At 34.7% G+C, this 27575-nt stretch overlaps 1 protein-coding gene across 1 annotated transcript; it reads right to left on the bottom strand.

The window, feature by feature from the left end:
* Positions 1-1422: 1422 nt before the first annotated feature.
* Positions 1423-22257, bottom strand: LOC113233433 (inosine-uridine preferring nucleoside hydrolase-like). The gene is made up of 8 exons (XM_026468560.1): positions 22224-22257; positions 17541-17642; positions 15143-15242; positions 13188-13359; positions 11656-11772; positions 9392-9528; positions 2368-2581; positions 1423-1559 (listed from the first exon to the last, which is right to left on the bottom strand). The coding sequence occupies exons 1-8, from the start codon at positions 22238-22240 to the stop codon at positions 1423-1425; spliced, it is 996 nt and encodes a 331-aa protein (XP_026324345.1). The 5' UTR covers positions 22241-22257.
* Positions 22258-27575: the final 5318 nt, after the last annotated feature.

Below are 27575 nucleotides of genomic sequence, written 5' to 3'. Positions count from 1 at the left end.
GACTTCATTGAGTGCTGGGCTATAGAAAAGGCTCTCGCAGATTGCAGGATTGATGAGAGATACATAGGTAACACTCAACAAGCATTTACAGAAGAATCATCGGTTAGATTGCACAAGCTCACGGAACCCTTCAAGATTGGCCGCGGTGTCCGTCATGGAGATACAACTTCTCCGAAATTGTTCTCAACAGCCCTTGAAAGCATATTTAGAAATCTAAATTGGGATGATAGGAGACTAAAATTACTGGAGAAAGGTTGAACAATCTAAGGTTCGCGGACGACGTAGTTCTCCTGTCTGACAATATCGAAGGCATGACTACATATGATAACTATGATAGCAGATCTGCAGAAAGAGTCCACAAAAGTGGGTCTAAAAATGAACATCTCTATAACAATATTATGTCCAAAATTCTAGGGGTATAGAGGTTTCCACATTCTAATTTTCAGCCTAATCAGAGAAAGTATCTTTCGGCAGCCATTTTTAACGAAAAAAACGCTTAAATGGCAGTTACATAAAAAAATACGAAAAAAAAGTTTTTTTAACCCCAAATTACGACTAAGGACTCCTAAAGACCGCCCATGCCAATTTTCAGCTGGATCGAAGTAATAATAATTATAATAATAAATAATAAATAACGCACATACTCAACATAGCTCCGCACTAGGGAAACCCTGTGTCGCGGGTGCCATGGACACACACATAGACAACCACAAATTACACCCAAACTCACGAGAGAAATAAATGTAAGCCATACAAACATTTCTCCCGGCCCGGGAATCGAACCTGGGACCTCTGCGTGGCATGGTAACCGTTCGGCCACGGAGGCAGTTAAGAAGTAAGCTTGTTTTCAGCCGTCATTTTGAAGTCTCCATCTGGAATTTTTTGGCAACATGCAGTTGGTTACTGTTACCTTCTATGACATTCCTTCCAGTACCTGCTAACTATCTCTAAGTTTCCGTGACAGAAGACTTTGAAATGTGTATGGCGGCCATCTCGTTTATTTGAATTTCGAACTTTTTTACATCCTTCCGAAAGTAACTAGGGTTGTACCTCATAAAAGTGCACAAATATCCCCTCCACATAATATAGTTTTTGCAGGTTGTTGATCCCTCTTTCATATTTTTCACAATCAGGTCATATCATTTGATTCTTTGTTTTTGAACCTACCTGCCTACAACAGTATAAATATATTTTTTCCGCCATATCGAGAAGCATGCATTCTATTTCTATCAGTGAGTCGTATAAAGATTATATTATGTAATAGATAAATATAGAGGGAACTGAAATAATGCACAATGGCGCAGCCAATCTATTTAAAGTAAATTATACTCAGCATTCAAGGTAATGTAATAAACCGCAAAATTTTATTATATAATTTATCTGTATTGCGCATAATAGAAATAAATAAAAAAATATGAACCACTAAGAACATTTTAATTCCGCTGTAAATACCTCCATTAGAAACGTTTTGTATTTTTCTAAATCGAAACTATAAGCCAGTCTCACGTTTGCGTTTTCTTTTTCTACAAAACTATTTATGTTTATTCCCCGCTTTTCACCTGCAAAACAATATGAAAACAATGAAATGACATTATGAGACTAAATATCACCAAAAAAGGTTTGGAAATGGTCTCATTTTTGTTCCAAGGATATCGAACCAAAAATGTAATAAAACCATCGAGTATATAACCAGAAATAGAGACGAAATAAGGGCCATATATTCCTGGTAACACATTAATGATACAGCTCTTATAAATTTCAACTCTCTTTTGCACTGAAATATAAACAGGCCAACTACTGACCTGTGTGTACGTCTCCGTATATTCCAAAAAAAATTGTGTATTTATTGCAATAAAGATAATATCTCTAACTATACCGTGCTGTTCTATTCGGTGGTGTGGAAAAAACAGCAAAACCGCCATTATAGCAAAGCTTAAGTTAACTGGTCGATTTGAAGTGAAACAGTTGACGACACCCATTGACGACACCCGTCAATTGTTTCGAACTTGGGCTACCCAATCGGAGCGCATTTGTCACAGTGTTGATAAGGCAGAATAGTTTTGAAACAAATTAAATGACATTTCGTCTCTATTTCTGGTTATATATACTCGATGAATAAAACTCTAGAAAACTTGTCTTTCAAACAGTGGTATTGACTGTTCTGCTATCTATAGACTCTTCAGAGTTTTTGGCTTTGTCGGTCATTTCAATCCCCCGGTATACCAATGGAGCCGGAAGAAGAGCCGTTACAACGACCAATACTATTTAGTTACCTTGATCAAACGGGGTGTAAATGTCACAATAACAAGAGATTACTAAACAATAATTACTATCAAACTTTAAAATATTTAATCAAACACAACTTACCACATAAAATAATATCATTCCTCGAAAACTTGTAGTCCATTACAAAATCAGGTTCTCTCCCGTCTTCCAAAGGTATATTACTTAACGCTATCGCTATTACAGCCGGGTCGAGCATAACCCACGATTCTTCCTTATGCAAAGATACCCTTTCGTATATATTAAAAGCGTTTATTACATCTGTGTTGATTTTCCCAAATACATTTTCTCGCCAATCCTTAAAAAAAATCATAAGCAAAAATTGGTTTCAGTGATGAGTTTCATTGATAATCTTATTAACACTTTCTAATTCGACAGTATTAGTACCGATTAACACTAACTCAACGTTTCTTAGCACGATATGCCTTATTCTGATTTTCCCGATATTTCGGAACGACACAGCTTTATCTACTGTCTTTCGCTATTTACCATTATCACTCATTTTTTCGGCATACCACGCTCACTGTATCCACACGCGAAACTGAAGTCGAAACGTTTTTGGTTTTTAGTATTGTAATAAGCACTAAGAATCGGATTCCATGCATTAGATAGTCAGCTGGCCATCCAATTCGTGACTATAAATCGTCCTGAAATATCGGGAAAATAAGAAGTCATATCGTGGTAAGAAACCTGTAATTAGTTATAATCATTTGGTGAAAAACTACGAAAACCTTAAAATCTATAGTATTATTACTACTAAATAAAAAGTTCATTAACGCACTAGCAAAATGGAAGCAAGTAATTACTGGTCGAGTACAAGTTAGTATAAATTTCGTATAAAATGGCGCAACGTGACTTCCCTGTTTCAAAACACGGGAATCCTTAGATTTATTTTATTGCATAGATACTATTAGTCCCACTATTTTCATGTAAACAAGCAGAAAGACGATTAGATAAGCCACTTGATGGGAGGTGGTCATCGTCACCCATGGACATTTGTAACAACTGTAAATTGTAAGATCGAATCGAGGAAGGAACGAATGTGATTTCTTTCTTCCTCGAACCTGAAAGGTGTGGAATGGTCTACTTCCTAAAGTTTATCCTTTATGCTATGAAGTGAGGTTCTTCAAAAAACGTGTCAACAGGGCTCTGTCAGCGCATAGGCAGTTCATCTGAGCGTGATACTCGCGTTATCTTAGAAATGCCAGGCATGATGATGGATGCGGATGGTGATGGGCTCTACTACTTTGTTTTTTTTCTCTATTTTTTTGGTTATTTGCCTCTCTTATGGAGTACTGCTATATAGAATCAGCGCAATCACAGCCACAGAAGACTTAAGAGCTTATGTCCCACAGCGGATTAAAAAAAAAGTAAAAATAGGCACACTGTTAGTCCAATATCACAGGATGTTAAGTGACAGTGTGACCGACACTGGTACCCGTTCGTCTAAAAAATGCCCATACGCTTTAATCTTGAATAATCTTAAATTTTTGTTATTGTGAGAACGCAACAAGGAAGCAAAGACCTTCGTGAGAATGAGTAATATATCAATGGCATAAGGATAGATTGTTGCGGACTTTCTGATAGACCGCAGGAAGAACGACAAGGGTAAAGTAAATTGTAAGGCTCCCCTGTACACCTTCCAAAATTCATCCTATTTATAGGCGGTGGTTACCACTGTATCGGTCGGCATGTTTGCCAGCCTGTACCTACACCATAACAAAATATCGATCTAGAATTACGTTGCTTCGGCTTCATCTGTCTTTTTTTAATAATACTATACAATACAATATTTTTATTTGAGTTCCACAATGGTGTATAAGGTGTTATGTAATAGTAAGTTCACACATCATGGACCCTTTCGGGCACAACAAAATAGAAGGGAAGAAAGTAAGAGCTGTTTTCAAATGCAAAAACTTTTTGTTCAAAAGTTCCGTTCAAAAATTCTTTAATATCATAATAGCATTTATTTGTGCTTTAGTTTTTTTTTTAAATATTTTATAATTAGTTTCGTTTTTCAGTGCATCAGGTAGTTGATTCTATATGTTTATGAATGTAGAGTTAATCTTGACATTGGAATCATTAATCTATTTTTATGACGTAATAAAAATTTTGATGGAATATCTTGGCGGCGTTTAAAAAAAGTTCTGGTTTTTGCGAACAAATTTACAAATCTCTTATATATATATATATATTGAGGGAAGCGTGAGTAATTTGTTCTTCTGGAAGTGAGCCCAAGTAGCACGCCTTAAAACTGTTATATCTATAAATAGTCTTAATATGGTATAGATTCAGATAATAGTTCTCTATAAATGGTTTTAGAAAAAAGAAATTGTTCTTATAGACTTATTTCACTCAAGTCAAAATTTTAACACCTTAATACCAAACAACTTAATTAAGTGTAATCTTTCTTAAGATTTACTCTTTTAGTCCTTATTTTAAGTTCATCTGAAGAACAACTGATTATTTTTAGTAAAATTTTTCTATAGACATCCAGTAAAGTCTATTACTACTCTAAAAACTAGTGTTCTTAAGTTTATTCTAGACATATTTAATTTATAGACATTCTGTAGTGTTTGTACTTATTGACAAACACGTTATAGCGCGTCTTCAGTAGATTTTATTTAAAAAAATACTACAATTAGGGTTTTTACTCTATTGGACGTTGTAAGAGTTCAAGCAAAATGGATAATGGATAAAGTAAAGAATATTAAAAGATCTGGTGGAGGTGGTGAACCTTGGATATTAAGTCATATCATTCGACACAATCAGCGTTACCAATGCCAATTGTTCAAAATCCCCAAAAATCACTATATAATAATAATAATAACGTACACACTCAACATAGCACTAGGGAAACCCTGTGTCGCGGGTGCCATGGACACACACGTAGACAACCACAAATTACATTCAACCTCACGAGAGAAATAAATGTAGGCCATACAAATATTTCTCCCGACCCGGGAATTGAACCTGGGACCTCTGCATGGCAGTCCGGCATGGTAACCGTTCGGCCGCGGAGGCAGCAACAAAAAATCATTTTTCTTTGCCCTACAAAATTAAGTAAATTGATTATTTGTTGTGCATTTGGTGACACTATGTTAACGTTAGAAATAATCAATGAGTTTCGACCTATATTTAATATTTAAAGTTGACGAGTGGTAAGTTGGGGTGTGGAAGTACTAACTGCTCGGCTTTGTTTATCAATAGCTGATTTCGTTTTGCTTCATACCGGGGACCGGCCTAAGCGGGAGAAAAAATGACGAACTCAACACGCACCGACTGGTAATTTTACAATTCAGAACCAAGTACTCTAATAATAATTCTATTTAAGCTGCTTGTTAATAATACGAGGGTTGTGCGATGTTGAAAAACACGTCGATATAGTCCATCACAGTATTTTTAACAGTAACGATCAAACTAGCGAAGCATCAGCATTAGACAAAATGATAAAATGTTAGAATCCTCACATTTTCCTCACATAGCTCCAATCCCCACAAAATCTCCAATCTAGTTGAAACTCCCCTCAATTTGGGGAATTCCCCACAAATTGGCAACACTGGATACAATAGTCGTAATTCGCGCTCGGGCCGGTCATGGCCGGCATTTGTTTGTTGACAAATAAATAAACATTGTGAAGTAATTCCATGCTGTGGAATGATAAAAACAATTGAAATGAGCACGTAAACTACTGTACTTCAATGTTGTGTATGTGTATTGTGCCGTCTATCAATAGAATACAGTGAAATCATTGTGTGAAATGTGGTTGGCGTGAAAAAATAACCTCAATTTTGTAATGAAAATTTTATTTCTTCCATCATAAGTTAGGTATGTCATTAAAATATTAATTATATTTAAATGATAGGAAATGTATCCACCTTTCTAGTCATATTATAACATATTCCATATAATTATACAGAATAGCGTTTTTTTTTCGACAAATTTGATTTTTTCCAATTTTTTTTACCTAGTGTTTTGGAAAGGTTTTTGTTGCATAATACTGTCACTTCGAATAACTTTATAAAGGAAAAAATCGCTTAGAAACATCGCGTTTTGTAGACAATTATAAAAACCTCATAGGAGGAATACTCTTCTATAAGGTCAACTGCACTAAAGCAAGTACAAAAAAATCTTTTCGTATTCTAAAGTTTTTCTATAGATAAAGCTATAGACAAAATGCTCCTAACTGTGTTTTGAAAAAGCTTTAAATTCTTATCACCATTTTTATTTTTAAAGAATGACTATGAAGTAGCCGAGAAAAATTTCTTTTCTTTTAAAAAGTAAATCTAAGTTGAAATTAGCTTGAAGAAGCCTAGAACTTCTTGGAAATGGTTTGTTTTGTGAGTTATTTTGTATATTTAAGCTTTCTATAAATATTTGAAACAAAAAATCGATAACTGTACTTTTATTCAGTTTATATTTTATACATAAATATTTAATATTTAGCGAGCGCATTACTTTTATGACAGGTATTACATAACTTTTCAAAATGTATTTAAAGTCGCACGTCAATTTGCGCTTTCTAACCGATTAAACATTGCGCGAAAAAGTCAGAAACATTATATCTAATTTCGTCATTTTGTAATTTTGATAGTTTATATTTTGTAAGCCATTAAACTTGAAATCTATTAGTATTAAGAGAATTGCGTCCTGTGTTTGTAACGCTTTAGTATTTTACTTTTAAAATAGCATTACTAAGAAAACTATCATAGACTATAAATTATCTAAAAACTATCTACAAGATTAAAAAAACTGTCTACATTCTACAAATGGTCTTGTAGCATTATAGAAGGGATACTTTAGAAAAAAATATAAGAATCACTCTTAATACTACCTACAGATAGTTTCTCAAAGCGCTCTTGTGATCTACGAATAAAGTTGTGCCCACTTTTACTTTAAATTATCTAAAAACCTTCTTCGAGACATCTTGAGGGAATTTGAACTCTTAAAATATTCAATCGAATTAAATTCTATTAGACTTCTTATAATATATATTTAGATATGGGTGTGCTGCTTGGGAGTTCGGCAACTATCTATCTCTTTGAGGTTTGCTATTATTCTAATTAGTTTTTTTTGCAACATAAATAGAGATGGTGCTTCGGTACTATTGCCCCACAGTATTATACCGTAGTCAACCATGAAAATGCAAACGCGTAATAAACAGAGAGAGCAGTGTGAATACTCACAATGCCGACCAATTTTTGGGCAATGACGTTATGTACAATAGATATGTAACGTGATAATGTAGCAAAATCGTGTAAATTTTATTGTGAAACGATAACTTTGTATGAAACATATTTTACAGCTTTTTATATAATAAATATACGAGAATGTTTTAGCTCTAAAGACTGGCTTTACCTATAATATTTTTTAAATGACTATGGTAAATATAAAATGAGCAAACAATATCTAACTGTATACGAAAAGCAGCCCATAGGTTACACACTGCGACATTTAGCAGCGATGCAAACGCGATGCTGTAGAGATGCAGTGGCTAATCGTCTACCGTTACACACGACTACATCGATATATATGCGCGATTGCATCGCTACTAGAAAGTCGCTGTGTGTAACCACTCTTAGAGTTTCTTGTCAAGGACCTCTGTTTTTGTAATGTGTAGTATTTTGGAATCAATTCAGCGATTTCAAGTGTAATTTGCTTATCTATAGTATTTTTTAACTTTGAAAGTTAAAATCGCTTCAAAACTGAGTTTAAAAAGTGTGTATTAAATTTAGTTATAAACGTGGCGAAGGTGGTGTATAACGCCTGCGTAGTACGCAGCAAACTGGAATATGCAACTATAGTTCGGGACCCTCGTCAATACATGGTAGAACGAATTCAGCGTAAATTTGCACTTTGGCTCTATAGACAGCAGTACGGGTATTACCCATACTTGTATCCTTCACATTTTGTTGTGGGCATGGTGGACTTAGACACTTTGTCGCGTAGGTGAAGAATGCTTCTTCTGGCTCAATCCACGTCCCATCATAAGATAGATATTGATATAATATCTAATACTGATCTGCTGGTGCCCACCGATATACCTTGGGGTGATGAGGATGTGGTAGCCCCGCGCAGCCGGCCGCGACTTACGCAAGCCCCTCCTCTAAGCTTTGGTTCACACGGCATTGTCTTGCACGTTAACGTATACGATTATAAACGGATAGACAGCGGGGTGATCACACGATATATTTTCATGCGTTTAAAGACGGATAGCCGCAGTATCCACACAGCAATCGCCCCGAGAATACGTCTATGATGGACACACGCTTTGTTGCACTTTTATATGGGCATAGAAGATGGTAACAACGGCTTTATCGCCGGAAGAACAGAAGGTATTGGGTTCATCCAGGGGATCAAAAAGCAGTGAGCACAAACACATTTGAAAAGTTGTACGAAAATCTGAGAAATAATAAAATAAATTTTTCAATTACTTTCGGATGTCAGTAGATAGGATTGACAATTTAACAAAACATGTGGAGAATTCGAGGTACCCAAAAATAAATACGAATACTTAAATAGTTGGATGCCGCTTGTTCGGTGACTATTCGGGAAAAAACCTATAAGTTCACGCCGTGTGAAAGAGATTCATTAATACTATGCACCACCGCACACCGAATACGTTAACGTGCATTCGATTTGCTTGACAAGGCCGTTGCATATCCGTTTTTTTTTGCAGGACAAACATCGTATGAATGGTTCTATATGTAATGTATGCGATGCACTGCTCATTCGGTAAGATTTATACTGCAAAAAAACGTGCAGTACAATGTTGTATCAAAGGGGGGATTAGTGGTTGTACGGTACATGCCGCGGACGCGCATTGCGTTCGGCAAAATGTTGGGCTACCGAAGTCGTTAAACAAAAGAAAAAAATTGAAATAGATTTCGGAAAAGTCAAACTGGTCCATGCCTTAGCTACAAAAGCCTATGATTCGGTATAAAACCCTGGTTTATATTATGTTCCAAATACAAACAGATAATATTTAAGTACAAAATATAAATAAGGCTTAAATGAAAAGACACATGCATTCCAGACTGGAGAGTAATTTTGATTTTGATTTATTGAGAGTTGTTTCGTATTTATTATTATTATTCCATTGACTTACCATATCTATGTTCAAATAAGCATATATTTGTGAGAAAGGAACAACTGTAACTTTATCCGGAGTAGCATATTGGGTTATAATATGGTACGCTTCAACGTCTATATGAGCATTGAATTCGGCTTCAGGATGTCTATCACCTAAAATGAAAAAAAAAATGTATTTCTGTAAGCAACTTATTAAATTAAGGGCGCATTAAAATTTAGTAGCAGTGGAGCGCCTTGTGAAAGTGGAGTGACGGCGGAACGAAGTAAAATGACGAAAAATAAGAATGAGAGAACGAGTTCTTAGGTTTTCGCGATTGTTACACATAGGAAATGAAACTATTTTTTCCGGATTTAAATCGCGTATATTTGTTTTTTCAAACAACAGGTCCTTGCAAAAGAAGTCCGTTATTTACCCAGGATGCTGCGAGAGGCCATTGAAATTAAAAAACATCCTAATTTCAACAGGGAATTGGTTTCTCCGTACCACCAGTTTGGGATCCAGTATTTCCTCTAATGAAAAATCCCAAACAGACATAAGACTGCAGTACTAATTAATATGTTTTAGTTTATTCTAATTTCTGTTAATAATTAATTATAAATTAAACTTAATAAAAATTAATTCAATAAAATAATTTGTAAAACTTAATGTAGCGTAAATTGGAATGTTTTCTTTGTAAAATTTAATTAATTAATAAATTTAATAAATAACTATTGTAACTATAGCGAAAAAATAGGGTGGTTTGCATTAATATTAGACATAACTGGTTGAAGACTGTACCACCTCAGTCAACCGTGACCATGGGACCTGTAAAGGGCCCGAAACGTCGGTTTGTTTGAAAAAACAAATATACGCGATTTAAATCCGGAAAAAATAGTTTCATTTCCTATGAGAGAACGAGTCAAAATTTCAAAAGTACGTGGCTAGCTATCAGATAAAAGGGTGATAAAAAGATGGGATGACCATGAGAGAGGTACCATCGTCGCAACTTGTTGACGAAATAAAATAAAAGAACACAATTGAATAAATAAACTGATATTTTTTGTCGCGATAAATGTAACAAGACATGAAAATACAAAGCTAGATAATATGACGCCTGCAATATATTTTAATTTGATGCCCTCGAGCCCAATTTGTGCCTGCGTAACATCGAGTATACAACCAGAAATAGAAACGAAATGTCATTTAATTTGTTTGAAAACTATTCTACCAAATGATTACTGTGACAACTGCGCTGCGATTGACCAGCCCGAATTCGAAACAATTGACGGGTGTCGTCAATTGTTTCACTTCAAATCGATCACTTTAACTTGAGCTTTGCTATAATGGACGAAAATTGAAAAATTACATATTTAATCTTTAATTACCTATGATATGTGATTCCGTTTGTTATGTAATTAGATGTTTTGCTGTTTTTCCCACACCACCGGATGGAACAGCCCACATTGTTAGAGATATTATCTTTATTACAATAAATACAGAATATTTTTTGGAATATACGGAGACGTACACACAGGTCAGGTGTTGGCGCTGTACTATTTCGGTTTTCTAATTTGTGATTTCAGCGCAAACGAGACTTGATATTTAAAAATGATATAAAGCCCATTTGCCTGATGAGTTGCCAGGGATGGATGGCAATTGTCATTTTCGTCTCTATTTCTGGTTATATACTCGATGCTGCGTAATTTTAGATGTCCAAAGTGTAAACAAAGAAATGTCATCATCAAAATATGAATTCAGGTGTACTAAATCTTTTTGAACGAAATTGGAAAAGGAGGAATTTCTCATTTTCTACAATTATAATTGTCTATTACATCCAAAATAATAACACAAAATAATTAAGTTTATTGAATGTCAGGATGTTTCACTGACCATGATTTACATTATTTTTTGTAAATTACTCTACTAATTTGTTATAATTATTAATACAAGATGAACAAGTAAATGAAGAAATACGCTACGCAAAAAAGTCGTTAAAAACCAAAATAAAACATTTCATGACGAGCACATAGAAAAATTCGTAAGGTCCGCTGGTTCTTCTGTGGCTTAGTCAGCATAGCGTGTAGCACGGTTTGCTACAAGACACGCGTTCGATTATTATTATGACAAACTAGTGACATTCGACATCTGTGACACGACAAAATGGCTGCACAAAACTGTTTTTGATACCGTTTGTATTACCAGGGTCATAAAATTATTTATACTTTTCTTATAATAATTGTATTAAACGAAATTTTTAAACATCTAATTATGATTCCTAAGTTTTCCTAAACTTTACTTACTTTCGACGTGTCCCGCACCAACATACAGATGTGATAATCGTTGCAAAAACTTAGGGTCCAACTTTATCGCCAAAGCTACATTTGTCAGGGCTCCGATAGTAATCACAGTCAATTTTCCTGAAAGGAAATCAATCAATTAAATTGCATAAACAGACCAGAAATACTTAAAATTGTAGTCATTAACCCGTGCATGGACAGTAACGGAGTTTGCCGTAAAATTAAATAATCTCAGAATATGATAGTACCCGTTTTGCTATATGGATCTCATAAAAACAACTATTTGCTTCACAGCGTGATTTCCTGATGCCTACTGTTTTTCCATAAAGAAGTATCAACGCAATTCTCGCGACCATAGGTGCGGCCGCGGAACCTGCTTGCGATAACGCGACGCGATTTTATTATTGCGAATTAGGACACCTATTCGGACATCAATATGTTTAATCGTACGTTCGTACAAAGTAAGTTGGCGCGAATAGATTTCGAACATTATAATCGCGTGATGGCATCGCACAAACAACAATTAGGACACCTATTCGAGATCTGTATATCTGATCGCATGTTCGCACGAACAAAAATCGCGCGAACTTGCGATGGGCGCGTAATCGCGTTCAATTAGGATGACGCCTTAGACAGTATGGCGGACACCGACGTGTCTGTATGAGGTGATACAAGTAAATGTCAGTGCCATTTTACTTTCTAACATCAAAAGCAAGGTTAAACCATCTTTTCTCTAAAACGCATGTTTTAAGTACTAATGCAATATGACAAAATGGCAATATGATAATATGACAAAAAGGCAGCCAACCTCCTACGGTCATAGCCGTACTTTTTTATATAATGATTGTGACGGGATCAGTAGTGTGATTCACGTAAGTTCAAGCTATCAAAATATCGTTGAAGTTACGTAGTCGTTCGATCGAAGTCCTATACAAAATGGGTATTCACGTATCGCTTGAACGAACGTTGATATGAGTAGAATCGAAACGTAACAACTAATGAACGTCATCTTGGATGGTGGAATTTGACATTTAGTTCGTCGAAAGTCTATTGAAACTGTCAAAATTTTAGCAGAATACGTACGACTTGTCGTTTAGAGTCGATGTAAGTTCGATTCATATACCAGAATACGCTTCAACGACATTTGGATCGAATGATTTTAAAATTGGACTCGTTGACGTGCACCACGTGAATACGAAAAAGCAGTTCAACGACTAAATCGCTACGATATCGTAACGGTTTGATTACGCGAATCAGCTCCCAGCCGTGACTAATAAAGCGTAATTATTATTCTGTTCAATCAATATAAGCGATACGGCCCAAAGAAAAGTAGTGACATTATTGTGTGCTATACTATTTAAGTACTGTTTATGAACGGGCTAAAAAGAAATTACAAAAAACCACGTACACAACTTATATAAAATGGTAGAAGACACAATTACGTGACTGTATATTCTGGACATTTACAAATCATGCAGTTCAAAATTCAGTAAACAAAATACATTTCAGTCAATACAATAATCATGCAATAACACCTTCATGTTTTTTTGACAATTCCAAAAGAGTTTCGACAGCGCTCTGCGTCTGCGCTGGCACCAGTCCAGTTAACGGCTCATCATTGTCTCCTAGTCCATCTTCACCGAAGTAATTATCTGTTATAATTGGTGTAATGACTAGTGAAGAATTTGATCCTCTGTATATTGGTACCTGAACACAAAACAATATGAGTTTTGAAAATCAATCTCCTGGTGAATTAGTCAAATGTGAAATACTTTAAACTGCCTCCGTGACCGAATGGTTACCATGCTGGACAGCCACGCAGATGTCTCTGTTTCGATTCCCGGGCCGGGAGAAATGTTTGTATGGCATACATTTATTTCTCTCGTGAGTTTGGGTGTAGTTTATTATATACCCAATTGTCAATGACACCCGCGATTACCGATGAAAGAGACTCAGTCTTTTAAGGCGTTTTATAACGACTCGACTCCATTTTACAGCACTCGACTCTAAAATTAAGACTGGAGGTTCGAGTTTTTATTAATAAGACTCACTGGTCATACTAAAAGATTTAAAAGATTTAAACGACTTATACGACTTAAACGACTCGAGTTGTTTACAATGGACTTATACCTATTTTATGTCTTATTAAACCCAAAGTTTGTAAATAAAAATGACGTAGTATGTCTAAATAATCACTTTTATTTACTTATAATAACAATTAGGATTCAAAGAGTGATTTAAGCAATAGGTACGAGATTTTAAGACCTAATTATATAATGATTGCATACAATACTTTTTTGCGAGTAAATTAAAATAATGAAATACAACCAATATATAAAAGTATTTAGAAATCCAGTTGTAACGTGCTCTTTTTTTATTTTGTGTAATATTGGTCTGTAACCAATTTTCTTATTATGAAGTCCTGGTACTTTTGTTTTAAAGTCTTTAGAAACCCGTGCACAGTAGTGAGATACTATTTATCTGTAATACACAGAACAAACATGTACATAAAAATCTCGCCTGTCACCCATTCAAGGGTAGGTAGAGACTGTGGACCTCCACTTAATACGTTCATAAATAGTATGTTTCATTCATCATTATGGTCAAACGACAGTATCGGACCTAAAATTTGATAAATATTTTGACTACTGGGTTCTGTATCCATTAATTTTTATAGTAAAGAAACAAATAATGCCCAAAAAACATGTTCTTGGATTGGTTCTATCTAATTAATTGACTTCTGTGAACAAAGCTACGTTAACGTTATCCATCAATCGTAAAATAAATATCTTGTGGGTAGAAATAAAATCACGCCATACGACACATGACTCGCGACTCCCGAGGCTATAAGGCGCCAGTCGTTTTAGTCCTATAAGTCTTTTAAGCTTCCTAGGGTTAAAAGTCTTCAGTTTTAGTCTTATGACTCAAGACTTGAGGTTTGAAAGACTAGACTAGTCGTGAGGCGTTAAAAATTAGTCGAGGTTTTTTAAAAGTCCTTAAAAGACTGAGTCTCTTTCATCACTACCAGCGATACAGGATTTCTCAAGTGCGGAGCTATAGGTGTGTGCGTTATTATTATAATCTATCTATTTTAAACTCCCGCCTCTCCTATGTCTTAAAAGATTATTATTATACATAAGCACTTAACTCTACAGAAATCGCAAACTGCTGCACAATAAAAGAATATTCATACCGATTACTAGACATAAATGAAAGGAAGGAAACACCAGTTTATTTCATTTCGTCAATCCAGGGGATCCTCGTGATAAAAGGTATTAATGTTAATGAATCGGTCGGTAATCAATAATTCCTTACACTTTACAATCACTGGAAAATCCACGGAACAACATCCAATCATTGCAAATAAAAAAAAGTTGAAAATTACAAGTATATTTTTCGGGAACGTTATGCTACTACCTAACACTAATTGTTTTATTAAAGAAATTGTTCCTAGCCCTTACTAGTCTTCATGTAGTACATTGATACTCACATCTTGCCTCTTAGCAGTTTTCAGAATTTTCTGGTTGTTAATATTCACATTGTCTTCTATTGTATTACCGTTTCCTGTTGTTAAGGCAATTAGTTGTGGTCTGAAATGTAAAAAACAATTATTAACACCATATATAAGTTCGATACCAGAAAAAGTAAAAGAGATAAGATAAGAAAAATATCGAGCACAAAATTGACTGTATAAAAATTGATAATTATTTAAAAAACAACTAAATTTGATACGCTTGTAATATATATGTATATTTCTTTTGATTAACTATGAATATTCTATAGCGGTGGTAATCCAGAATGAGATCCATTGCTTTTTAAATTGAGAAGTTGACAGTTTCAATGGTACAGGGTGACTGATACGCTGACTTCAATTTCTAAGTTAGTAACATTTGTATATACACTTTTTGCTTATGTCGAAGGAAAAAATATAAACGATATCGTGACCTCATCACCATATAGGTAAGTAAATTATAAAAAGAAACGGGCCCAACACGCTTCCCTATAGCACTCCGAATATATTTGTTAAGTATGTCGATCTTGCCTTTTGCACGAATTTATTTCTAAACATATTCATAAAACTTGTTTTCTATCTGACACAATTCTACATTAAGTATTTTTTTAATTAAACCTCGAATTTCTTGATTGTCAAGTTGTTTTCGCAAGATCGAACTTAAAACACAGTCAAAAGCCTTTGATATGTCCAGGAAGAATGCAATAGTGTCTTTTTTAAAGATGTGAATCTTTCCACAGACTGTGAAGAAATACAGAAGCGTTTATCTCACTCTACGAAATCTAAATAGACACTGACTAAATATATTTATTATATTTATCTGAAAGTTATAAAGTTATATAGTTATTTTTTATAATACTTTCTCTAATATTTCAGTGACTTTTTGGAGCATTTGTAGATCTCCACATAAACTTACTTTTCTGATAAAACTAAGTTATCTCTAATAAGAGATAACTTCGTTTTATCAGAAAAGTAGACAGGTCAGTTATAATTAACAGCGGCATTTTAATGTATATATAATGTAATACCAGTCTTCATCACTTGCATTAAAATGCCATCGTCACACAACTTCTTTTACTTTTCATAGATTTAATTATAAACCAATTTTTTTGTTTGTTAACAGGGTTTAATTATATCACTTGGGATAAAGAAAGACCCTGTTTGTGTTTCACATGGCAGCATTGTAGGATCTACCTAATTCATGGTTTATATTAATGAACGCTGATTGCACTACATTACTCGTAAACGATACTAACTTGAAAAAGGAAATAAATAACGCAATCAGAAACATCTTTGTTTCAAATAATGGTGAGGTTCATTTCTTACATAATAACATTAAATTTATCGAAGTCAGTCTGTTTCACAATATTGACTTTATCTAATCTGTGTCTGGAAATATCCAATGGTTACATGTGCCTAGCCCTAACTAAAGTTTCTTGAATGTGATACCTGATCATGCTAATAGATCAAAAACTAATTAACGTCCCCGAGCTGAATCCCTGTGTACTCAAGTTAGATTAGATTAGTCAGCAACTACTTATACTCGTATACTTCTCTAAGTAAATAGATGTTGTGCCAGTCTGCATTGACGTGTTGCCTACCTATGTGGAAGGGCACTTATAAAACTTTTCTATACAGTTGGGAAGAGCACAGAAGGTCATCCTTTAATTAATTGAAACGTAAAGAGGGTAGTCTTCAATTAACCAACGCGTTTGTAGAATTGAACAAGAAGACAAATATATTTATTTTTTATTTTTTGAATTACAACTCAGAAAATACGCAACTATAGTGAAACTAATGATTAACTACATGTTACAATAGTAAAAGTAAAAAAAAGAAAGTATTGTTATTGATGTTGACTCTATAATTCACCTTTCAAGACCCGTAAATTCAGTCAAATTTTTACTAAATTTGTGTACGCATCCATTTCTCATCTTGTTATTTGTATTCTTCTTCTTATCACATCAATGGCACTTCAATGCTGGCCATCGTGGTGAAAGGATTATTATATATATTTTTTTATTTTTTATAATATCAAATGTAGGGACGTACAAGTTAAATTTGGCAACCGGCGTAAGGTACTCGCCGATTGTTGCCCAGAATGCGCCAGATGTATAGAAAAGGAATGGAATGTCTTGCGGAGAGGCCCTTTTCGTGTAAGTTATTTTGTCAAGATTGAGTCCTTTAAAAAAAATTAAGTTACATTACTTGCATTTATGTTTTAGTGCATGTAGTGTTTACCTAAAAGTGTAGTAGCAATTCGAGTGTTTGTAAAGATGATAAGATAGAATAAGTAATGTTGTACACAGACGTTGGTAAACCTGATAAACAAATAAAAATTTCACTATAAAATTATTAATGCACTAAACTTACTTACCCACCATAATACTTTTCGTATAGTAATGTCATGAAGATAGCCAGTGCATCATCAGCTCCTGCGTCGTTGTCAATGATTATTTTGTTTTCATTTTCGGTACCACTGCAAAAATAATAAAAAAAATGTCATGTGCGGAATAAGTTGCGAAAGCGCTAACTTATGAGGTCATTAAACATCTATATATGGCAGCAGTGGTGCTCCTTGTGAGAGGGGAGTAATGTAACACATTACTTAATTTACATACATTACTGCGTTTCGGGTTTGAAGGGCAAGGGTGCTGGTGAAATTACAGGCGCATAGGACGTCAACTTACGTCTCATGGTGACGGGCGCAGTAGCAGTGCTCCTCAGATCATTGTTATTTAAAGCTCTGTGTGGCACTGCAACTGCCATGGATAGGTCTCTCGCTTACCACCAGGCACACGACTTGTTCGTCCCGTCATTTGGTATTATAAAAAAAAAATAGGAAACAACTAATAACTCACTCTAAACTAAAGCTTTTCTCAAGATAAATTGTATTATAATCGGGTAAACCGAGGAAAATGGTAACTACATTATGTATTTTTTCTTTTCGACACCGTTATAAGATCTTTTAATATAATTCGTGGGAACGAAATCAACCTAAGATCAATTCCATCAAAGCGGAGTAGAGTCGTACCGCTCCGTCATTTTGACATACTCAAAGTATTAAGTCAATATAACTAAATTATAACCGGTTGTCAAAACACATCTGTCCTTACAATTGGGTTGATAATGTAAATTACGTCTTTAAGTAACTATTATCACATTACATCCGTCATCGGATTGCTCTGTAAAAACAATAATTTAAGCCGTACAATTACATATTCTGTGGTCATACTAAAGTTCACCATCTTAACCCAAAACGGGCAGGGGCTTGATTTATTCAACAGTAACGTAAACCTATTTAGACGTATTTTCCCTATTGTTCTTTTAAAAATACACGTAAATAAAAAAAAACCAGAAAAGATGTTTGCCTTGATAGAATACTAGAATTCAAACGTTTAAATACTTTTTATACTACGGAAAATAAAGAAATACAAAGCATACTTATTTGCAATTATCACTGATACGTTTAAACAGAACACGAATAAAAGTAATGTCTTAGACATTGTGAAATTATCGTGGACACGTGCGCTGCCGTTGTTCGATGGAGATAAACTGCATTTTATCTAAATTTATCTCAGAGGGGCAATACTCGCTGTATAGTGTAATTTACATCGACTTAATCTGCATTGGAAGAATACCTGATTATTTTTCAATCATTTTATGCGTTTACAACGTCTGGCATATCGACTTACAAATACTATAAATTACAGATGCAGGTGCTGGTATGAGGTGTTAATGTGTTTTAGTCTTTGCATAGTAGCTGTTTTTTCCGATCTACGCGCATATTTGTTTGTTTTTTTTTTGTTTTTGTCAAACAAGCCAACGTTAGGATGCCTTCAAATTACACGCTTATAGAAGCGCTATTACGGCGAGTCTGTGGCGCGGCAGCCGCGCACTATTAATTTCCATACGATATTTGCCTTTACTGATAAAGCTATTATATCCACATTTAGCTGTCAAATTCCAGTAGTAAAATCGCCATTTTTATCATAATTTTATCACAATAATTAACATGGCGAGCACTGTGATGACATATTTTTGTAGTATCGCGAGCGCGTCGTCCAATGGCTGCAAAAGAACATCTCAGTGCCAAACATGGCCGCTAGGTCACAGCTGATTTTAAAAGGTTTTGACAGTATTGCACAGTAATTTTTTCAACGTAAAAATTGAGCGCGATAAACGAGATAAACAGAAATAATAAAAACCAACAAATTTATATAAATAAATTATTGGGAAACGGTGAGGAGAAAATTTTTAATACAGTTCAACTCATGCGAGTAATTATATGTAAATAATAACTAATATAATGTAAAATATGTAAAAAACTGACACTACAAAATTACCGGCGCGTGTCACTAGAGATTTTCTTGAAGTCTCTAGTGACACGCGCGCGCCACTTTTGCACTAACAGTTAGTGAAGTAATAAAAACGTAATACCTGGCTGCTGCACCACTGCAGCGCTCCTATTAGCATCTATTTCGAGAGCGCCCTTAGGCCGCAAATTCCGAACGGGGTGGTACGTTCAGATGTGCGCGTAACCGTATGTCTTGTGTTGGATATCCAACAAAAGATACAATGAACGCGCAAACCTTAAACGCCCCGCTGAAGCCACCACTGTTGCAAATTTGTGACCTTAGAGTCAGCCGTGATCATAATACCCGTAACGAGCCCGAAACATTGGTTTATTTGAAAAAACAAATATACGCGATTTAGTTCCGAAAAACCGTTTCATTGCCAATGTGTATCAACCGCGAAAGCTTAAAAACTCGATATGACACAAAATATTACTAACCTTATGTATTTACGAAATTACTTCTGTGTTATATGATGGTATCCAACACGCTCTTTGTGGGTTTTGTGTTAAGACTATGCAGGATGTAGCCTCTATACATTACAACTGATAATACCGCTTATTAAAAACAAGATTTGTTGCAACATACGCACATCGATTTAAAAAACCGTGCATCCAAAGATTTACGTGCTGTCCTGCTAATTGTAAATGCAGCACTTGCAAAATGGCGGTTCAGAGAAAAACGCGAGAAACATATTTTTAGATACCTAGATATATTTATGTTGCTTAGATATTTTCACCGCACGCACTCATAGCCCCGCACTAGGGAACTGCGCGGCAGTCCAGCATGATAACCGTTCGGCCACGGATGCAGTTATTATTTAATATCTCATCCTCAGATAACAATTTGTAATATGAGATCTCATCTAAACATATGTTTATCGTGTTTTTCTCCGAACCGCTATTTTGCAAGCGCTGCAATTAGCAGTGCAGGGCATGTGAGTAAGTTTTTTTGTTGTTCTGTCCAAAAAAGAAGTATTAGAATTAAAACTTATACCTTACCCTTCACCACCGGGACACTGACATTACTGTTTGACAACACAAATAAAACTCAATTTATTAAGTAGTTTTAATTGATTGTATATGTTCACATGTATAAGTAAAAAGATGATGGATTTTTTATGAGTGAGTCTGAATTATATTAGAAGTCTTATCGTCTGTTAACTTGGTACAGTGGTGTACACCATTTACATTACCACGGGTCGGAATGAAAGCGAATTTTTTAACGGAATTTGAAATAACGTAATAAATAGTACATTGTGTCAACTTTACTGTGTAACGTACAGTGCAGATACGATTCGGTAGCTGCGGGAATCCCCGATACTGCGCGAAAATTCTTCGGAAAACGTGCGATCTGTTTTTTTTTGCACAGAACAATAAATACAGTAGATGTGCCTAGTTTGTGTAATACGTGTGCTAACAATACGTGAAGTTCCACATACTCAATCTGAGTCTGCCATTTGCACCTTGTACGCTATGGTCATGTCAATTACCCGCGCAAAATCTCGAAAATCATAGAAAAATGCCTTATTTTGCTACTTTGGAGAACAAAAATTCTAGGGTCGGCGACTATAAACCACTTAAATTAAAAAAATGCTTCATTTGTTAATATTTATTTATACATTTTTTGTGTTGTTTTTAGTGTTGGAAGTTAAATAACCTCTAGAATAAAGTTAGAAATTTATGAAGTAACAAATTAATTTGACTTATGTGCGTTAGCCGGTAGATGTGTAAATGAATGATGTTGGATATTGACTTATGTACTTTAGTCTGCCGACCCTAGAATTATTGTCGCACTAGTTATATTATCTATGGTAGTGTTTCATATCCTCGTTAAGTCTTATTTCATTTAATTTAATAAATTTAGTTTTTTTTTGTTTATAACCTTATACTGCTGCATTATGGTCGCTTCATTTTTGGAGAACCAAGTAAATGTCTCGTATTATCTGGAACTAAGATGTCTTATCTAAAATAATTGAAAGACAAAGTTAAACATTTTTAAAGTTCACACAAATTAAGTACCGAAACACAAATCTTCTGGCGAGGGAGTGCCCTTGCCAAAGTCGGGCAAGCACGGCCTATAGCTCGGGCTATATCTTTGTCTCTACGTAGCTCCTACGTACTCCTAAAGGGACGCAGAAAAATCTGAAATATTCAAGAATAATACGAAAACATTCTTTCGAAATGTATCAATGCCCTTTTTTGCAACCGAAGAGAGAGAGAGACAGAGATATTGTTTAATTTAACGGTATAATTTATTTATATTCTTAGTTATCAAACTACGACTTAAAAATCCTTTTGTAGAGCACTCAAACAGCCCAGCTGTGTAATATAAATCGTTTGATTATAGTCCGATTATGGAAACCACTTGCGTTACAGAACGTCTAAAGGACTTAGTGCGACAAAGCGAAGTACAGTTAAATTCAATTCTGAGAGTTATTTATAAATATCAATTTATTCTAACGCATTAATTCATTATTATACAGTTTATTTATAGAATAAGTTTTATAATAAAACTATAGTAAAAAAAGATCACCTCGTAATATTTTTTTATGTTTTCGATTACTATATTGCCAAACATTATTGTAACGAAATCATGTGATGTTAGACAAAAAAATTACATTAAAATCAGTCTACAAATGATACGTAAATAGTGTAGTCAATATGAGTACGTATTTCTTCTGAAATCGATTGAATACTACTCACCTTCCGGCGGCGGCCATAGTAAAAAAATTAAATGACTATTTTCATATTGTCCCGACTTTCCAGCAATAAACAAATTTAACCTTGCCGTGACTTCGGCTCTTGTTACTGAATAGTAAACGTTGTGTAATGTTGCCATTTATTTATGAAATAAATTAACAATTATGAAAAATATTGGATTGCAGTGTATATTTATTCATTCGTAAATCGAAATGTCTTTTAGTGTTGCCAGTTTATTTAATAATAAATATATATTATATTTAAACTGAACTGATACAATTTTCTTGTTCAGTTTATAATTAAACTGAACAAGAAAATTGTATCATTTTTCTGAGTGTCTATCTTTCTATTAATAATTATAACAAACTAGTGGAGTAATTTCACAAAAAATAATTGAATATCAATTTAATAAAAAATTAAAATACAGCGAGTAGCGATATCTGTCGCCAGGACTGGTAGCTGTAAAGGTACTAACTGGGTGATAAATCTTTCATAGGTTTCTCATAAATGGCGCTATGACTTTAAAGTCATTGAAAAACCAAATACAAAAGACACGACGCAAGCATACGAGTATAGAAAAATTCGTGGTCTGCTGGTTCGTTCCGTGGCTTAGTTGGTAGAAGCCGTCGCTTCGAATCCGGCCGGATCGAAGGAATTTTTTCTGAATGTTCGATCTTTGTATTATTAATTATAACAAACTAGTGGAGTAATTTCACAAAAAATAATTGAATATCAATTCAATAAAAATTTAAAACTGTATTATAGTTTTTTATTTATGATGCCAAGTGACGGGACGAATAAGTCATACGCCTGTTGGTAAGCCAAACGCCTGTCCATAACAGTTGCAGTGCCACCCAGAGCTTTAAATCGCAAAGATCTGAGGGGCCTCCACGGCGCCCGCCACCCTGAGACATAAGTAGACAAGTCTCTAATTTCACCAGCATCTTTACCCTTTTAAACCGGGATGCAGTAATATTCACATTACGGCTTGGTGGCAGAAATAGGTAAGGTGACAGTACTTCCATGAACGAACACTTTCACAAGGAGCTCTACTGCTGCTAAAATGATGGAATGATCAAATTGACGATCATTTCATCACCAAGATGAAATTTGGTGGATAGGTTGTTTATGAAAGAGCACATCAAGCTTGAGGTTTTGTACTTTGGAACGTTCTTAAACGGCACAAAGTTGAATTTACATCTTAATCGTCAAGATCAACGTGCTATAAATAAAACTAAATCTTTGTTTAACCACCATTCATGATGTTAGGTAATTCGTAAAACGTGATAGCTAAGTCTGATAACAATGCATCAAATATCCAGATAGTCAAATTACAGTCTTACGTTATCATTAAGATAATTATAGGTAAGTAAGTAAATGAGAAACGAGTTGGTAGATACAATTTAAAGCGGACCACTGTTAACATTTTGGACTTTAGACCGTTCTTATCGCAAGTGATTTGCTCGCTAGTTAAATTTGAATCTTAAGTGTCAGCCTTAAAGTGTTTTTGACTTTGTTCAGTCTTATTTCTTTTGAGCAATGATTTCTTGCTAATGGCATATTGATAGATAAAACATTTATTGTTTAACATCACACATAAACAAATTAGTACAATTGTTAACGAAAGCTATATTAATCAATTATGTAGTTTAAAATGCTTATTACTGCTTGCAATAACTATCAGATTTAAACAAATTAAGTTACTGATTTGATTTGGGTATAATCAATTAATGAACAATATGTCAACCCTAAAAGATATTGATGGGATTAAAAAAAAGATAAACATGACAGATGAGGGAGGGAGAGAACGGGGGAAAGACTTTCCAAACATCTACATCTAATTATGTTTTTAAAGAAAATGTGTATTAATGTATATCTAATTATTATTAATGTGTGTTATGGATCTATCGCTTTATTTTAAAACTATATGCGATATGAATGCCGTAAATTAAGTAAACTAACGATAACTCTCGTATTTAGGTCGAATTTTTGCTCGACTTGTATCGAACTAATCCTCGTTCCTTAAACATGAGATACCGCGGCGGTGACTCGATGAAAACTGCGCGCAAAACTGACAGCCCGGTCAGTCAGTACGGCTGCGGGTACTAGCGCCGGCAGCACGCAACTACCCGCGTTTGGTTCATTCTCATTAAAGCCATACGCAGGATTGCACACTTCACTAACAACGTCTCTTTCTAAAGTCTCATCCACAATATCCACTAGATGTTGTACCTAACACTGTTTTCTAAATAATAATAAAATATAACATTTTCTAAAATATACATGGAATATCCGTTAGTTTAGTTAATAATTATGACTGAGTTAAACGATGATTTCATATTTAAAATATAACACAATAAATGGATTAAAAGTGAAACACACAGAAATTAAAATTAAAGGTAAATAATAAAAACAAAGAACAACAAATTAAATTAAAATACATAAGAAACAAAACATTAAAAAGCGAGTGTGTGCTGAAGCAAGACAAATGGTTCGTGACTTAGTGTAAAATTTGCCCACAAGCAAAGTACTATTTATATACTGTACATAAGTATTCACATTGACTTGAGAGTAATATAGATAAAAATAGAACCCTTAATATATATTTTTATAAGTCAAAAAGAAATACAACGCAAAATCGAACAATTTCTGCCAGACTGGTAGATTCCATTAAAGAAATGGTAACACCACGCATGTGCACGCACACATATAACAATGTACGAAATTAACTCAATCCCAACCAATGATCTTTGTTTAGGTATTCATGTAACTACTGTTCACATGTATGTAGTAGATAAGTAGTACAAATACATTCCATATTGTTTTAGCAGTTCGGTATTGGCGGTTCAGTTTGTATATAATATAACCTCAAAATCAAATAGTGTGTTTAGTGTGTTGAAACTATTGGTAGATACGAAAGTTGGTATTATAATAAAGTACTTTTTTAATTAATGTAATATGGCATGTCAATGCATTTTTAAGTAACAGTAGAGCTCCTTGTAAAAGAGTTCGCACAGGAAAGTATTACCACCTTACCTATTTCTGCCGCCAAGCAATAATGTGAGCATTACTTTTGAGTTTTCGAAGGGTAAGGGTGCTGGTGAAATTATAGGCACATGGGACTTGTCAACTTTTGTCTTAGGGTAACAGGTGCAACGGCAGATCTTTGTGATTTAAAGCTCTGAGTGGTACTGCAACTGTCATGGACTGGCGTGTCGTTTACCACCAGTCGCACGACTTGCTCGTCCCATCACTTGCTATCGTAAAAGAAAATATTAGGGGTTCAAGTATGAAATTGCCGTTTTATTGCAATAGGTTCTTTGAATTTTCATAGAATCTTCATGGTTTGAGGTTTTCGAATGAAACTTTTTTCAAATGGTTTCTGTGATTTTTTTTTTTAAATTTGAAACATTTGAATATCGACTTTCAATTGTTTTTGTTATTCAATTTAGACAAGAAAGATGGATACTGAGAAAATTCGAGTGATTTTTGAATACGAGTTCCGACGCGGAACTAACGCGGCAGAAACAGCCCGCAATATCAATGCTGCGTTTGGAGCGTCTACTAATGAACGCACCGTGCGATTTTGGTTTAAACGCTTTCGTGATGGAAATTTCGACTTAAAGAACGAGCCACGAGGAAGACCGCCCACACAGGTGAATAACGATGAATTAAGAGAGATAGTGGAAGCCGATCCTAGTCAAACTACCCAGGAATTAGCGGCATGGTTTAACGTTACCTTACCCACAATATTGACTCACTTGCGTCAAATCAATAAAATAAAAAAATACGAAAAATGGGTGCCTCATGATTTGACTGATCTGCAGAAAGAAACGCGTGTTGAAACTTGTGTTGCCTTGTTGAATCGGTACAGAAATGACGGAATATTGGATCGAATTGTAACATGTGATGAAAAGTGGATTCTTTATGATAACCGGAAAAGAAAAATGCAATGGCTGACCCCAGGTCAAATGCCACAACAGTGTCCTAAAGCAAAACTTGTTACTTACTATAAAAAGGTAATGGTAGCTGTTTGGTGGTCTCAGCATGGTGTTATTCACTATAGTTTTCTCCGATCTGGTCAAGCAATAACGGCAGATGTCTATTGTGCCGAACTCCGAACCATGTTGACAAAACTAGCAGTAAAACAGCCCCGACTCATGAATCGATCTTCACCATTATTGCTCCACGACAACGCGAGACCTCACACAGCACGAGAAACCATTTTGACCCTTCAGGAACTGCAGTTAGAAACCATTCGTCATCCTCCGTATTCACCAGACCTTGCTCCAACGGACTACCATTTTTTTCGTGATTTGGACAATTATCTACGTGACAAGAAGTTTTCTTCCCAGGAGGCAGTACAAAATGCTTTCACACAGTTTGTGCAGTCTAGATCGTCGGAGTTCTATCGCAAAGGCATTAATAACCTTCCCGTTAGATGGCAGCAATGTATAGATAATAATGGCAACTATTTTGATTAAATAAATTTGTTAAAAATTTAAAAAATAAACAATTTAGATTTTCAGTACAAATCGGCAATTTCATACTTTAACCCCTATTATTATCTAACGTAACGCAAAGCTCTAAAAGATTATTGTATCGCAAATAAAATAAAACTTGATATAAAAAAAAATACTTTGCCAAACAAAATTGCCAAGGGGTAAAAGAGCAAGTGCTGAATTGGTGTATCGCAGTTCGGGTTAGATTAGCATCCCTGAATTTACACATTTTGTCCCTGCAGCAACGTACCTGGGTGCAAAGTTGATTCAAGGACTTCCTCACGAGTCACCGCAGATTGTATGCTGGTGGTAGTTGCTAGTAAGGTATGATGAAACCAGGTTCATAATGCTGTTTCCAATATTATTGTACTGGGTATCGATATTAATTAATTCCGTAAATTGCTCAAATATTGTGTTGAGACTTCAGTATTCGTCTTCATTTTTTTTTAAAAAACATTATTAAATTATTTAATTAAGATAATATACAGATAAGGTAAAAAAGACGATAAAAGCTTAACTACTAGAAAGTAAAACTGGGATTTTAGGAACCAGCATAACATCAGAAACAACTTCACAAAGTTTTTCCGCATACCGCTCATTCGTCGTACAAATACATTTCCATGTGTAGTGTGTGCGTTCGTACAGCTGCAGGATGACATTCCTTTTAGTGTGAGAGTTAGTGCTTTAAAATCTTAAAAGACAATATGCGGCCCGATGCTCAAAATTATGTTTGTAAAATGGAAGTGGCCATTTCGAGTAATTGTTAAAATATACCTAAGTGATTACACTAATTTTGATGACATTGTAATTAAGATAATTATTGTACATACGATTTCTTGTTTTTAAATACGCC

This window comes from Hyposmocoma kahamanoa, unplaced genomic scaffold (assembly GCF_003589595.1).
Source record: "Hyposmocoma kahamanoa isolate Upper Pololo Valley unplaced genomic scaffold, ASM358959v1 78, whole genome shotgun sequence".
In the NCBI taxonomy this organism is placed as follows: domain Eukaryota; kingdom Metazoa; phylum Arthropoda; class Insecta; order Lepidoptera; family Cosmopterigidae; genus Hyposmocoma; species Hyposmocoma kahamanoa.
Note: the sequence above shows the minus strand (reverse complement) of the source record. Positions and strands in the feature narration are given on the sequence as shown.